General features: G+C 48.9%; 1 protein-coding gene across 2 annotated transcripts in view; it reads right to left on the minus strand.

Moving 5' to 3' along the window:
• FAM193A (family with sequence similarity 193 member A) overlaps window positions 1-14,993 on the minus strand; it is a gene marked incomplete at its 5' end in the record, with an annotated part of 100,835 nt that overhangs the window by 8,842 nt on the left and 77,000 nt on the right. For both annotated transcript variants that reach the window (XM_082653546.1, XM_082653547.1), the window contains 2 exons: window positions 1,796-1,877; window positions 11,907-12,753. In XM_082653546.1, coding sequence (XP_082509672.1) covers window positions 1,796-1,877; window positions 11,907-12,753 — 929 coding nt within the window. The remainder of the gene's footprint in view (window positions 1-1,795; window positions 1,878-11,906; window positions 12,754-14,993) is intronic.

Consider the following 14,993-nt stretch of genomic DNA (forward strand, 5'->3'; position numbering starts at 1 on the left):
TCTTTGTTTATAAGGTCATGCATGATTTTAAGGTGTGTGAATCCTGCAGGTCTACCTTGGGAAAATATTCCTCCAAAGCTTTGCCTACATCCAAGAAATGCCCCTGTTCCATCCCCTGCTCCCCAGAATCCAGCTTCAGAGCAAACTGTGTTAATAATTCAAGTAATTTAGGGACCTCCCTGGTGGTCCAGGGGTTAAGAATCCTCCTTCCAATGCAGGGGATGCGGGTTTGATCCCTGGTTGGGGAGCTAGACCCCACATGCCGCGGGGCAACTAAGCCCACGCGCTCTAGAGCCTATGCACCGCAACTAGAGAGACCACGTGCGACAGCTACTGAGCCTGTGCGCCAAAACTAGAGAGCCTGCGCACTGCAACGATAGATCCTGCATGCCACAACGAAGATCCTGAGTGCCACAACTAAGCCCCGACACAGCCAAATAAAAAAATAAATAAGTCAATAAATAAATATTAAAAAAAAAATTGGGGACTTCCTTGGTCGTCCGGTGGTTAAGAATCCACCTTCCAATGCAGGAGATGCGGGTTCAGTCCCTGGCTGGGGAACTAAGATCCTACATGCCGCAGGGCAACTAAGCCCCCATGCCACAACTACTGAGCCCGCACATACCACAACTAGAGAGAAGCCCGCGCTCCACAATGAAGAGCCCTCTCGCCACAACAAAGATCCCGCAGGCCGCAACTAAGACCCAATGCAGCCAAATCAATCAATCAATCAATTTAAAAAAATAATTCAAGTAATTTAGCTACAGGTTCTTTTGGACTTTGTACAAACATATTCACATCACCTGAGAATGACAATGCCACTTCTTCATCTGAATCCTTATCCCTTTGTTTCTTTTTATTTCTTTAGAAATAGAAGTTGTGATAAGGGGCATTGCTGTCATCACTTCTTTAATCTCAAGGAATGGCTTGTAACGTTTCACCGTGACGTATATAACACCTACTGATTTTATGGACGCCCTTCACCACGTTTAGGAGAGGCCCTTCTCATCCTAGTTAAGGGTTTTTACTATGAATGCTTAACTTTAGCAAATGCTGTACCATCTGCTAAGATTTAAACACACACACACACACACACATTATAAATGTATTTAATTTTAAGAAACATTTAGAATTTTACAATACTTCATTTATGAATGAATGACTTTTTGTACTGCAAACTGCTTTTGTGAGTGTGTGTGTATGTGTGCGTGCTTTCTGAAACCAAGAGATTAACGTACTTCCAAAGAGAGAACAAGGTACTTTAAAGAAAAATTTTCTTGTCATGACTCACATAGTAGATATTATTGAACATATTATGACAAATATTATTAAACATGTACTAATAAAGTCTGCATATCAGGAAAGCTGACTAAATTAACCGAAGTGTTACTTTTCTCCTCTAAAGCATGCCACATCACTGTGTCCCAATGCCAGCGCATATAAAGCTCAGCTGGGAGGCTTGTGAGAACACGGATGTCGGGTCCCAAGTTCCTAGGCGGTGCTGCTGGTCCAGGACCACTCTGAGATACGCTGCTAGAAACCAGTCTTTACACACACGGGCAGGGACAAGTGAATGAGGTGTGAGAGCGTGGGCGAGGAGGCTAGTACGCGTGTGCCCGGGCTGTGGGTGGGATGTGCACGGCAGGCCTTCACGTGCTAGAATGCTACAAGGCAGCCAGGCTGCTTGGCTAGCTGACACAACTTCTGTCCCAGACAAGCAGCCGTGCTATGTGGGAGGGTCACGTGTGGTAACCACGAAACCATCCCTTTTTCGGACCACACTCCTAACAATTACCTTTTGAAATATTCCACTTCCCTCTCTGTCTCGTCCATGTCCACACTGTCTAGGTCGATATCTTTAGGCAGAAAGACATCATCTGTAAGATGAAAGAAAAGAGGTAAGTCAGCTGAACAGCAGGCCATCTTAGCGGGACACAGCAAAGCATTTGGTTTTACTTAATTTCAACAAGTTCACAAACTAAAGATCTTTTCTAAAATGAGATCTTGCATGGGACTTCCCAGGCGCTCCAGTGGGTAAAACTCCGCGCTTCCAACGCAGGGGACGTGGTTCCATCCCTGCTCGGGGAACTAAGATCCCGCATGCCGCGGGGTGCGGCCAAAAACAAAAAAAAAAAGAAAAAAAGAAAGTGAGAACTTGTCTAATAAAATTTTTTAAAAAATTTAAAAAATGAGAATTTGCAAATGGCCACAGGTGGGCAGACCTCTCTCATGCACTTGGGAACATCCAGGTCACGTGGAATTAGCGAACTCCTGTGCTGAGTGAAGGAACCACTGCTTCAGGTCCAAGAGAAGAGACATACCTGCTGCCGCCACCGGGAGAGCCCTTGAGAAGACAGAGGCTGTCTGCCCCAAGGCCCCGCTGGAGGGAGGGCAGGGGGGTGGGGGGAGCAGGGGCACGGCTGTCAACAGACGCCGCGGACGTGTCTGTACCCAGGACCCAGATGTCAGCCTCTGGAGGAAGACGGCTCTTCTAGGCATTCAGTTTATCCAAGCAACATCCAGAGACTTCACCAAAAAGCTTTTCCGGTTGTCCCTACCAAACGCAAGGCTATATTTCATTTTGCAGTTGAGCAACCCTCTTTGAAAATAGGCTACAGCAGGGAGACGACTGATGAGGGAGCCTTGGCACCTCTGAGGGTTTTAATTCCCTCCTCTGCTCTGCCCACCCTGTTTGGTACCTGCCCGGCGCTCAGAGGCTCCATCCGTGCACACCTAGGTGCTGGGGGGCACTGGCGGTGTACGCACAGCACCCGGCTCCACTCACGGATGAGTGCAGACCACCGACAGTGCTCTGTTAAAGCCAGTCTCCATTCCCTGTCCCCACCTTAGCAAGGGACAATTTTTCGGAATCCTCAGTAAAGGACCCCCGTTCCTCCCATCACTGGGCATTTGCACAGCGGTAATGAAGGTGTGGTTTACCTGCATACCAGCGGCTAACACTGCTGAAGACTCCCAGCGCCATGCGGAGTGCCTTCACGTCCACCAGCTCAAGGCAACGCCGCGGGCACCGAGGAGCCCCCGCACGGCCCCCTGCACGACCACAGCCCCTCCGGCACAGACAGCTCGGGGCCTGGGTCTTCCTCGACTCCGCCCCTTGCCGCTGTATCCCTGTGGTTTCAGCCACACCTGGATACCAACACCACCAAACCAACCCCGCCCCAGACCTCCTTCATGAGCGGCTCGTCCATAAAGCCACCTCCTCTGTACATCCACCCTTCAGGCAGCCGACCCCCAAGGCGGGCAAAGCCGCTGTGATCTGCTGCGGCCGCTCCCTTTCTGACAGTGATCTAGAAATGATCCTCCCCCCACCCCCTTCCTCACACTCACGTCCCACCTGTCGCTCCGTCACCATGCTGGGCACGTTCCTCGTCAACAGTTGCAGATGCCTGTCTCCATCCCACTGCTGCTGCTTCTGGGATGCCCCCCCAGCCCCCGCCCAGGCTCCCTGGTCCAGGCCGCCAGCCCGCACAAGTCACCCTCACAACACGCTCCTTCCCAGCCACTGAGACCGTTCGTTCATCAGGCCTCCGCTGCACACCTACCGCAGGCATCTCCTGGAGGCCCACCGGCTGACCCTGATCAAGGAAACAGTGATGCACGAGGAGAGGAGAGGTGAGGGGGGCCAGGAGTGTTTACAGGTGTAAAGAAGGTAAAGTCTTAGAAAGGCCAAACTCAAGTTATTCCATAAACAAGTTCTAGAAGCGGAGTTGGTTCAACCACAGAAGCAAACACAGAGCAGACACGTCTGCTGGGAGTGCTCTCATTATAAAGCGATTTCTAATACTCTTCTAATTAGAACTGATAACCGGTATGAAAAATCTTGGCACAAGAAAAAAATGGGACAGAACTATAACCAGATTCAGTATCAGACAGACATTTTTCACAACAAAACCGTTATTAACCAGGGTGGAAAGAAAGAGCGACCTAAAGAATTTCGTACCCGCCGGGCTGTCTGTTCACTGTTCAGACCACAGGAAACAGTTTGCTTCGCCAGAGCTTGGAGGACTCTGCGCCCCTGACCCCTACTTGAGGACACGCGCCTGGGAACACCGCTACACGAGGACCAACACGGGCACCTAATGTATTCACGCGCAAACCTACAAATACTATGCGCTCTGACAAAGCAGAAACAAACGCAGCTGAAAAATGGGAAGAGAAAGGCCAGCACAAGCGGGCAGAGGAGAGAAAACAGGGTCCGTGCACGGCTGTCCCCCAGGCAGTAGGTGGTGCCACAGGCCCCCATCTGGAGCAGGGATGGGGCACTAAAGGTATAAGTGCAGGGGCAGCACCGGTACAGAGTCGCAAACGTTCCTAAACACCAAGGATATACAGAAAGAAAGGCAAACATCTCACACAGAGAGAGAATCAGCGAATATAAAATATAAAACAGAGGACTTCCCTGGTGGCACAGTGGCTAAGATTCCACGCTCCCAATACAGGGGGCCCGGGTTTGATCCCCGGTCAGGGAACTAGATCCTGCATGCATGCCGCAACTAAGAGTGCTCATGCCACAACTAAGGAGCCCACAGGCCACAACTAAGACCCAGCAGGCCAAAAAATACAAACACACACACACATAATATATGTATGTATTAAAAAACTGATCTAATAATTACCAAATAATGTCAGGGCTGTCCTATCAATACATGGAAACAGGCTCACCTCACCTGTAGATAAGACTGTCAATGTGGCTCACACAGCAGGACTGAGGTGTCTCGGCTGTATGCAAGGGAATGACCTAAAACCAAGTGACTCAGATAGACCAGCAATGAAGGAATGAGGACAAAGGTGCCCCACCAGGCAAACAGAAACAGAGAGAAGGGGTAGCAATCACCATCTCAGACAAAGGAGAATTCGAGCCAAAAGTGTGAAACATGACAGAAAGGACATTTTTAAACAATAAAAACCAAATTCAATGTAAGAAATTAGTTAGGAATATGTACCAAGTAACAAAGAGACCACCTTTTTAAAGCAAAACTACAGGAAATGCAAGAAAACACAGAAACTCAATAATAAATAACAATATATGTCAAGAGGACAAAAAACAAGTAAGGATACAGAAGACCTAAACCTAAACCTAAATCAAAAATATATCATGGATATAAATATATATTTAGTTTAATACCATGATAGCAGAGAAAATACACTTGTATCTCAAGTGAACACAGAGCAGTCACAAAAACTAGTCACAAAGAAAATACCAGTAAGTTTCATGAAGCAGAAATATTACAAACAATACTCTCGGATCACAGTGTACAAAACGTAGAAATTATTAACATAAACGAGGCTCTCCCACCTGGAAACCTAAAAGCCACCTATTAAACTACTGGGTGAAAGAGGAAAAGAAAACCACATGGAAACTGCTGAATTTCTAAAAAAGAAACCAAACGGAAACATTATCATACACTGTGGGATATACTTAAAGGAATGATCAGAGAAAATTCAAGGTGCTAAATACTTTGATCAGTAAAAATGAAGGAATGAAAAGAAATGAACTCAATTCCCAAATCAAAAAGTTAGAAAGAACAACGAAGTAAAACAAAAGGAAGCACAGGATAAAAAGATAAAAGTAGAGACTAATGAGGCAGAGAGACAAACAACAGTATACACCCAACTGATAAATCAAGAGCCTGGCTTTTGAAAACATTATATAGATAAACTATTAACTTTAACTGAGTCAAACAGAACAGGGAGAAAGAAAGCACAAACATACAAAATAAGAAATGACAAGAGGAAAATAACCGCTGAAAGAAATTTTTTAAAAAGTACGTACTCGGGCTTCCCTGGTGGCGCAATGGTGAAGAATCTGCCTGCCAATGCAGGGGACACGGGTTCGAGCCCTGGTCTGGGAAGATCCCACATGCCGCGAAGCAACTAAGCCCGTGAGCCACAACTACTGAACCTGCGCGTCTGGAGCCTGTGCTCTGCAACGGGAGAGGCCAAGACAGTGAGAGGCCCGCGCACCGCAATGAAGAGGGGCCCCCGCTTGCTGCAACTGGAGAAAGCCCTCGCACAGAAACGAAGACCCAACACAGCCATAAATAAATAAATTAAAAAAAAAAAAAGTATGTACTTCGCAGACATCTATGTGAACAAGCTGGAAAACTGGCTGAAAAGATAATTTACTACGGAAATACAGTTTAGCAAAATTAACCTCAGTGAAGAAAGAAATACTTAAATAGACCAATTACCATAGAGGACAGAGAGAATACCATCAGGCAACTTCTCCACAAAAAGCACCGGCCTGGGGGGCTGCACAGGAGATTCCTGTCAAATCATTAAAGCCTAAGTAGTCCCAATGGAAGGTGAATTGCTCTAGAATACTGAAAATGAAAAACAAGCAAAAAAAGCCTCCTAATTCTTTACGAAGTATAACAGGTCTAAGAAGAAAAATTATGTTTAATCTCCGTAGATACTAGAAAACCTTTGACAAAATTCAACACTCATTCCTGATAAAATACTCAAGAAAAACAGGAATTGCTGGATATTTTCTTAACATGATAAAATATATAAACCCTACCCTAAAGCCAGAATCTTAATGTAGAAACACCAGACGTTTCCATTAAGTTCAAGAATGATGCAATTAAACAAGAGAAAACAAGAAGCATAAGAATTGGAAAAGAAGTAAAGCTTTCTCTATTTGCAAATAGATGATAGAGTAGCTGGAAAACCCCAGAGAATCAACAATAAGACTCAAACAATGAAATAATCTGCTAAGGTAGGAGATATAAAGTTAACATACAGAAAGCAACAGCTGTCATACACACAAATGACCAGTTAGAGGAGCACCATCCAGTAGAAACACAACATGAGCCACATACATAACTTAAGATTTCGTAGTAGCCAGCTGAAAAAATTAAACAACTGAAATTAATTTTAGTAATATACACTTTAATTAAATATGTCCAAAAGATTATCATTTCAATACATAATCGATGTAAAAAATTATACTGGGACTTCCCTGGTGGCACAATGGTTAAGAATCCACCTGCCACGGAAGACCTAAACAGACATTTCTCCAAAGTAGACGTACAGATTGCCAACAAACACATGAAGAGATGGTCAACGTCACTAATCATTAGAGAAATGCAAATCAAAACCACAATGAGGTACCACCTCACACCGGTCAGAATGGCCCTCATCAAAACATCTACAAACAGTAAATGCTGGAGAGGGTGTGGAGAAAAGGGAACCCTCCTGCACTGCTGGTGGGAATATAAACTGATACAGCCACTACAGAGAACAGTATGGAGACTCCTTAAAACAACTAAAAATAGAGCTACTATACAACCCAGCAGTCCAGTCCCACTACTGGGCATATACCCAGAGAAAACCATAGTTCAAAAAGATACCTGTACCACAATGTTCACTGCAGCACTATTTACAGTAACCAGGACATGGAAGCAACCTAAATGTCCATCGACAGACGAATGGATAAAGAAGATGTGGCACATATATACAATGGAATATTAGCCATAAAAAGGAACGAAACTGAATTATTTATAATGAGGTGGATGGACCTAGAGTCTGTCATACAGAGTGAAGTAAGTCAGAAAGAGAAAAACAAATTCCATGTGCTAACACATATATATGGAATCTAAAAAAAAAAAAATGGTTCTGAAGAACCTAGCGGGCAGGGCAACAATAAAGACACAGACGTAGAGAACGGACTTGAGGACACGGGGGGTGGGGGGGCGGGGGGAAGCTGGGATGAAATGAGAGAGTAGCGCTGACATATATAAACTACCAAATGTAAAATAGACGGCTAGTGGGAAGCAGCCGCATAGCACAGGGAGATCAGCTCGGTGCTCTGTGACCACCTAGAGGGGCGGGATAGGGAGGGTGGGAGGGAGGGAGATGCAAGAGGGAGGAGATATATGGATACGTATAGCTGATTCACTTTGTTGTACAGCAGAAACTAACACAGCATTGCAAAGCAATTATACTCCAATAAAGATATTAAAAAAAAAAAAAAAAGGAATCCAATGCAGGGGACACGGGTTCAATCCCTGGTCCAGGAAGATCCCACATGCCGTGGAGCAACTAAGCCTGTGTGCCACAACTACTGAGCCCGTGCGCTGTAACTATTGAAGCCCGCACACCTAGAGCCCGTGCTCCGCAACAAGAGAAGCCACCGCAATGAGAAGCCCGCGCACTGCAATGAAGAGTAGCCCCCGCTTGCCTGAACTAGAGAAAGCCCGCGTGCAGCAACGAAGACCCAGTGCAGCCACGCCCCCCCAAATATATATACATATATATACTGAGTTATTTTACATTCCTTTTTTTTTCATACTAGGTTTTCAAAATCTGGTTATGTTTTTACACTCATAACCCGCACAATTTGGACCTTCCACACTTCGGTGCTCAGGGGTGACATGTGACTGGCTACTGCACCAGACGGAGTTGGAAGGTATGATTGCAGAAAACACCCCGTTAAAATTAAAAGGAAGGAAGATTAAATACTTAGGAATAAGCTCAATAAGAAATGTGAAAAACCTATTAAGAGAAAATTTAAAACATTCCTAAAAGACATAAAGTAGACTTGAACAAATGGAAAAACTCCCCTTGTTCTTGGGAAGGATGAACAACATCACAGACACCAATTCTCCCTAAATTATCTTATAAATTTAATGCAATACCAATAAAGATACCAACAAGGTTGTTTTTTTCTTTTTTTTAAGGGAGCTACGCACACTGACACCAAAGTTCTTATGGGAATACAAACATGAAAGAACAGCCAGGAAAACTGAAAAAGGCTGTGAGGAGAGAAGAGCCCTTAAGTCATTAACATGTACAGAACCCCTGAAGCAGCAACTCAATGCAATAATGGCGAGTGAATGAACACAGAGGGAAAGAAAAGAAATTCCAGAACAGACCTGAGGACAACACGGTGTAGCACATGGTGGCATCCTGAGTCGCTGAGGCAAGATGAGCTTTTTAATAACTGGTGTTGGGACAACTGGTTAACTATTTGTAAAAGATAAAGCTGGATTCATGCATCACACGATACAAAAGAATAAAGTCCAAATAAAGGTATCGGGAGCTAAGTGAAAAAAGTGGAACCACGCTAATACTAGAAAAAACTTGGCACATTCCTCCTTAACCTTCGTGTTAGTATAAACAATCACACCTAACAACTACTTAAAGTCCAGAGTGAACTATGTATAAAGTAAAAGAGAAAACTTGTGCTTGGCTAAAAAGCACTGGAAAGAGTCAAAGACAACTTAACGACCTGGGGCAATATCCCCGATTCATAAGGAACTCTTAAAAAATGGAAGGAAAAGAGCAAAAACCCAATTAAAAAATGAGAAAAAGTTACGAACAGAAAATTCACAAAAGAGATATAGAAACAGCCCTTAAAAATATGACCTCACTATAATTAGAGAAAAATGCACATGACCACTTCAGGAATAAGTGCGCCTAACAGATGGGCTCAAGTTACAAAGCCTGACAACACACTCTCCCGGTGAGGCTGTGGCCAAACAGGGGCTCCACAGGGTGGGAGCAATGCAGGCTTCAGAGGAGCAGGCCACATCAACAAGCCCTGTCTGCACTGACCTCTGTGACCCAGCGCTCCCGCAGAAACACCCACGCACAGCACCTGCGCTCCGCCCCGCTGTGTGTCATTACAAACCCCGAGAGCGGGGCAGTGTCCAGCGGAGCCCACTCAGCACCTGAAAGCACAAGGAAGAGCTGCGGACGCACACGGAGGGCCTTTGGAATACAGGATGTGGGGAAAAAGCCACGGGGAAAGGCGTCTCTAATATGCCAACCTTCTGTGTAAAGAACAGAAAAGCAAATAAGAAACTAAGTAGGAATGGGATAGGGAAAAAGAAATCAGGATTAAGGAGGGGAAACAAAACAAAATAGATACAATCAGAAACAAAGGAAGCCGGCTGCACTTCCTAGGAGTCCCCGCGGCTGTACTAAACGTGCCGCACTAGGTCCTGTGGGGGGAAGAGACCTGCCAGCCCTCCGGCTAGAGAAGGAACCCTGAACAGACACGGAGGGCAGGTGCGCCGGCCGGTCTCCCACCGCGGTGGGAGCAGGCAATTCTGAAGCCACCCGTGTGTCCCCCCCAGGACCGCAAGGCAGGAGACACACTGTGGACCGCGGGGAGGGGGCTGCAGGGAGCGCAGTGTGGTTGTTAAAATCAAGAAATTAACACTGACGCAAGACTGTTACCTAGCTGTAGGCTTATGCGTGTTTCTCCGTTCATCCCTTTAACGTCCTAGGAAACAAAGTTTTCTCCTGACACAGGATCCAACCCAGGGTCACCGTCATTTCTCTTTAATTTCCTTTAATGGGTCAGTTCCTCACTTTCTCACAACCTGACATCTCTAGAGTATGACCCACCCATTTTTTAGAGTAAATGGCTATCTAGAGTAATTTCAGTTTGGTGCTGTTCCTTCACAGCCAGGTTCAGGTTACGCAGCGTTGGCGGCAGCGCCTTGGGGGTGACGGGTCTGTGTTGGTGGGTGCCCTGCCGTCAGGAGGCACACTGCCCGGTGTTGGTAACTCTCCTCCTGGACCGTGGTGCGTGCGGTCGGCCTGTCTCTCCTCTGCCAGGCTGACACCTGACCTGTGCGTACCCGGAGTGTCTCATGGGGAGACGAGTCCCTTACGCTGTATCAGACATTCATCCACTACTTTTAGCATCCGTGGACGACAGTGTTGCCCAGGGGGATTATTACTGTGCTCTTTGCCTACATAATGGTGACTTTTCTGATGCCATTCCTTCTCCCTTTCTTACTCAACGTTCTGTAGGAAGAGCTCTTCTTCCCCACGTATTTTTTTCATTTACTTCATTATTTATACAAGGGCGGGTTCGTAGATGCTTTCTTTATGCTATAGGTTATAATCCTTTACTAACACTATTTCGATGCCCCCAGATTCAGTCGGTGGGAGCCCCCTCTGCATGGCCTCTGCACCCCGTTGTGCTTTGAGCACTTCTGTGCACAGTTAGATGTCCCGGCTCTGAGACCCAGAGCTGGTGTGTGGTTGGCAGGGCCTAGGAGGGGGAGCGAGTGTGTGTACGCAGGCACGTGTGCACTCCTCGTGCCCCCCCCCACACACATCTGTGTCTTTCGGTATCTAATCTCTGCAGTAAAAACCACCCGTTCACCCTGACAACTGCAGTCCGGCTCCGGTGCCACTGCGCTCCCTGCAGCCCCCTCCCCGCGGTCCACAGTGTGTCTCCTGCCTTGCGGTCCTGGGGGGACACACGGGTGGCTTCAGAATTGCCTGCTCCCACCGCGGTGGGAGACCGGCCGGCGCACCTGCCCTCCGTGTCTGTTCAGGGTTCCTTCTCTAGCCGGAGGGTTGGCAGGTCTCTTCCCCCCACAGGACCTAGTGCGGCACGTTTAGTACAGCCGCGGGGACTCCTAGGAAGTGCAGCCGGCTTCCTTTGTTTCCGACTGTAACCATTTTGTTTTGTTTAGTTGTTAAAATCAACAACGACATCGTGCCCCCCCCCCCATCTGTATCTTGCTGTATCGAATCTCTTGTTTTGAGGAAATACACACAGCAGTATTTCAGGGTAAAAGGGCACTCTCATTTGGTTCAGAAAAGTAACCAAGAGGGAGAGATAGGACACAGCAAGTGTGGTGACACGCTGAGCTGACGGGAGCATGTGGGAATCCTTCGTGCTCTTCCCTGCAGTTTGCGGGAAGTCTGAAATTATTTCAAGGTAACCGAACACAACCACAATGCCTACGCGTCCCTCACGGCTGGTGCAGAGGTCACACAAGGCACGAAGCCACGACATGGACGGCAGCACCCCCCTCCAGGAGGGGTGGACCCTGAGAGGCACCCGACCCAGCGCCCTCCTCGCCCCACGATGCTCCAGCTACACAGGCGCCCCCTTCTGCTCTGTGTTTATTTACCGATTGAGCCGCTGCCTCTGTCTCCCTTCTTCTTCTTGCTTTTCTTGCTCTTGCCCTTGGGCTGCGGAGAGTCTGCTGGCACCGGCTTGCCACTCTGCGGGTGCTCGCTGGGCGCGGCGGGCTCTGCAGGGCCCGGGCTCGGCTTCTCCTCCCGGACGTGGTTCAGCTGCTTTCTGTTGTTGTTGTTGCTGTTGACTTTCCTCTCCTCCCTTCTGTGCTCCGCCAGGGGCGTGAGGTCAAGCACTCTGGCCTTTGACTCAGCCTGGGGCCGGGGCCGGGGCTGGGCCTCTGAGGCTCTGGGGGGCTCCAAGGGCTTCCTCGCCGGCTCGCCGCCCGCTTTACTGCTGTGCTTCAGCTTCTGTTTGCTGTTTCCCTCCTTGTGCTGATGCATCATGTCCAGGAGGAAGGACAGCGGCTGCTGCTGCTTCCCGTTGACCCCCTTCGGCAGAAGGAGCTTGGAGTCTCTGGCGGCCACGGGGTCGGGGGTGTCCGCGTCGGCCCCCGGCCCCGGCCCCGTGTCTCTATGGTCCACGTGTCTGGAGGGGGAGCGAGAGGAGGTTTCCGGGTCTTCGCTCGGCTCCAGCGAGCCGTTGTGCATGCTCTCAGAGCCGGGCACAGCCTCCGCGGCCGCCTGCAGACTCCGAGCGAGCATGTCCAGCTCGGGACAGGCCTTCCTTGGCCTCTCCTTCTTCTTCTTCTTCACGGCCCTCAGCTTCTGAAGCTCCTGCAGCCTCTGGAGCTCCTCCTGCAGCCGCTGCTGCTCCTCCTCCCGCCGCCGCTCCTCCGCTCGCAGGTGCAGGTGCTCCCGGGCCCGGGCCTCCGCTTCCAGGCGTGCTTTCTCCTCCAGCTGCCGACGTGAAAGGAAAAGGCAACTTAGGACAACAGTAAGTGCTCTAAAAAAAGTAAGACACGCACACAAAAGTGAGATAAAACTGAATCGCACGATAAGAATAGAAACACTGAAAGGGGCTGTGACAGGTCAAAAGCTTAAAACACACCTCCATCAAAGCAGGGGGTGGCAGTCAACAGAACATCCCTTGTAGCCTCCGACCTAGCCCCGGGCACAGAGGACGAGGTCAGAGCAGCCGCCGTGCTCCTGCCCTGCGTGGGCTCTCCCGTCTGTGCGCGGCGGCAGGTGGGGGATGAACTGGACAAGAACAAGACTGATCGCGAGGCAGCAGTTACACAGCCGCACAGGTGCCGCCAGAACCTTTCCAGGTGGGGAATGCTGCTGATGCGTTCATGTGGGTCAAAGCGACATTCAAGAAAATGTGTACTGAAAAGCTCGCAATTTCTTTTTCCCACCCTAGCAGGTAAAATTCCCAATATATTTTCACTAGTGTGACAGAGCAAATGACTTCCTAAAATATTCAACATGACGTGGCAAATAGACAAAGGTTATTTCTGCTGTCCAACTGGCAGGAAATTAATTTTCAACTCAAGCGAAGATTGTATTTTTTTAGTGACACACATTGCAGGAGCACAAATGGAAAAGATTCCTTCTGATTAGAAAACAAACGAGGGACTTCCCTGGTGGTCCAGTGGTTAAGACTCCGCACTCCCAATGCAGGGGGCCGGAGTTCGATCCCTGGTCAGGGAACTAGATCCTGCGTGCTGCAACTAAGACCCGGGGCAGCCAAATAAATAAATAAATATTTTTTAGAAAAAGAAAACAAACAAAAACCCAGTGAGAATAAGGAGAACGGCTCCTCCATCACTGGGCTCCAGTAAGGCTCACGATCGTGAGAATCTCTGAAAAAAACATTTTGCATGGGAAAATGTAAAGGTCCTTCCGAATTTAAGTATTCTTCATTATGTTTCAGAAGGCAATATTTTTTAAGAGACAACTTGCTTGTTTTGCTAAATAACTTAAACATAAAATGAGGTTAAAAATTCAACGACAGGTTTCAGAAAAATGTAACTTGCCAATTCAAGTAAAGATCATTTAAAATTCCTGCTCCATCTGTTAAAGGAAAGCTTTGCTGGAGGCAGCGCCTGACAGACAAACTCCCACCGTGTCTCTCGCAGTGGCCCCTGCAGGCACTCCAGGGCCTCCAGTCTGCAGGCCTGACCTGCCTCAGGACAGACTCTACAGGGAATCCAACCCCGGTGTGTGCTGCCTTCATTTCAACAGGAGACAAGGCAGCTTTGTGGGTCCCCCTGCAAACCAGGTGCGCGGCAGAGAGCACGAAGGGTGAGAGCGGGTGCCGAGGGCGACCCGGGATGCACCTGCAGCGTGGTCCGCATCCAGGCCGCCTGCAAGGACAGAAGATAGGAGTCCGGGTGGGGGCAGCCCTGAAAGCACCTGAGCCAGTCCAGAGGCTTCCGACGAAGCCCAGTGGCGACGGTCTCCAGGGCCTCGGACCACCTGGGACCCCGGGTGCTGAAGCACCCCTGGGTGGAGAACACACCTTCTCCCCACACCAGGTCTGGGGCAGAAGCAGGCCGCCCCCTCCAAGCCCCCTAATTAGACCTGTGGCCAATCCAGACCTATCTCAGGACCGGGGGTGGGTACAACAGCGGCAGTGAATCCACTCAGTTCAATCACAGCTACCTTAAGAGTCACGGCAACTAAGCTGGAAGCAACACCACACGACAAGTGGCCCAACCCTGGGTCCACTGTGGGCATGTCTCCTCCTTCACAGGGGCCTCACGCCCTCCCAAAGCAACCCATCCTACAGTCAGAGCCCTGTGGTCCTGACGAGTCCCCTCTGGGCACAGCCCACACCTGCCTGCTGAGGCGGGCTCGTGGAGCCTGACACCTTCAGGGAGCTGAAACCGGGAAGAACCTCCAAAAGAACTGGCGGGGGTGGGGAGGAAACCCCAGAGGAGATGCTGTTCCCATCACTTTCAGCGTCGCAGGAAGTAACGGATACAATTTCTCGCCTAGCGGCACAGTCTGCGCACCACGCTCCCGCGCTGAGACCCGCTCAGTCCGGCCGCAGCTCCCCACTGGGCCAGCCTGGCCAGTCTCAGCAGCTACTTGCCTTTGTGGCAGCCCCTGCCCTAACGGTGTGGGGGCCTCCTTACTCTCGACGTCACTGCCACATGCAGGCCCTCCTTCGAGCGGTACTCCCTGATCCTCCT

The sequence above is a fragment of the Grampus griseus genome, assembly GCF_964374135.1.
Source record: "Grampus griseus genome assembly, chromosome: 4".
NCBI classification, from domain to species: Eukaryota; Metazoa; Chordata; class Mammalia; order Artiodactyla; family Delphinidae; genus Grampus; species Grampus griseus.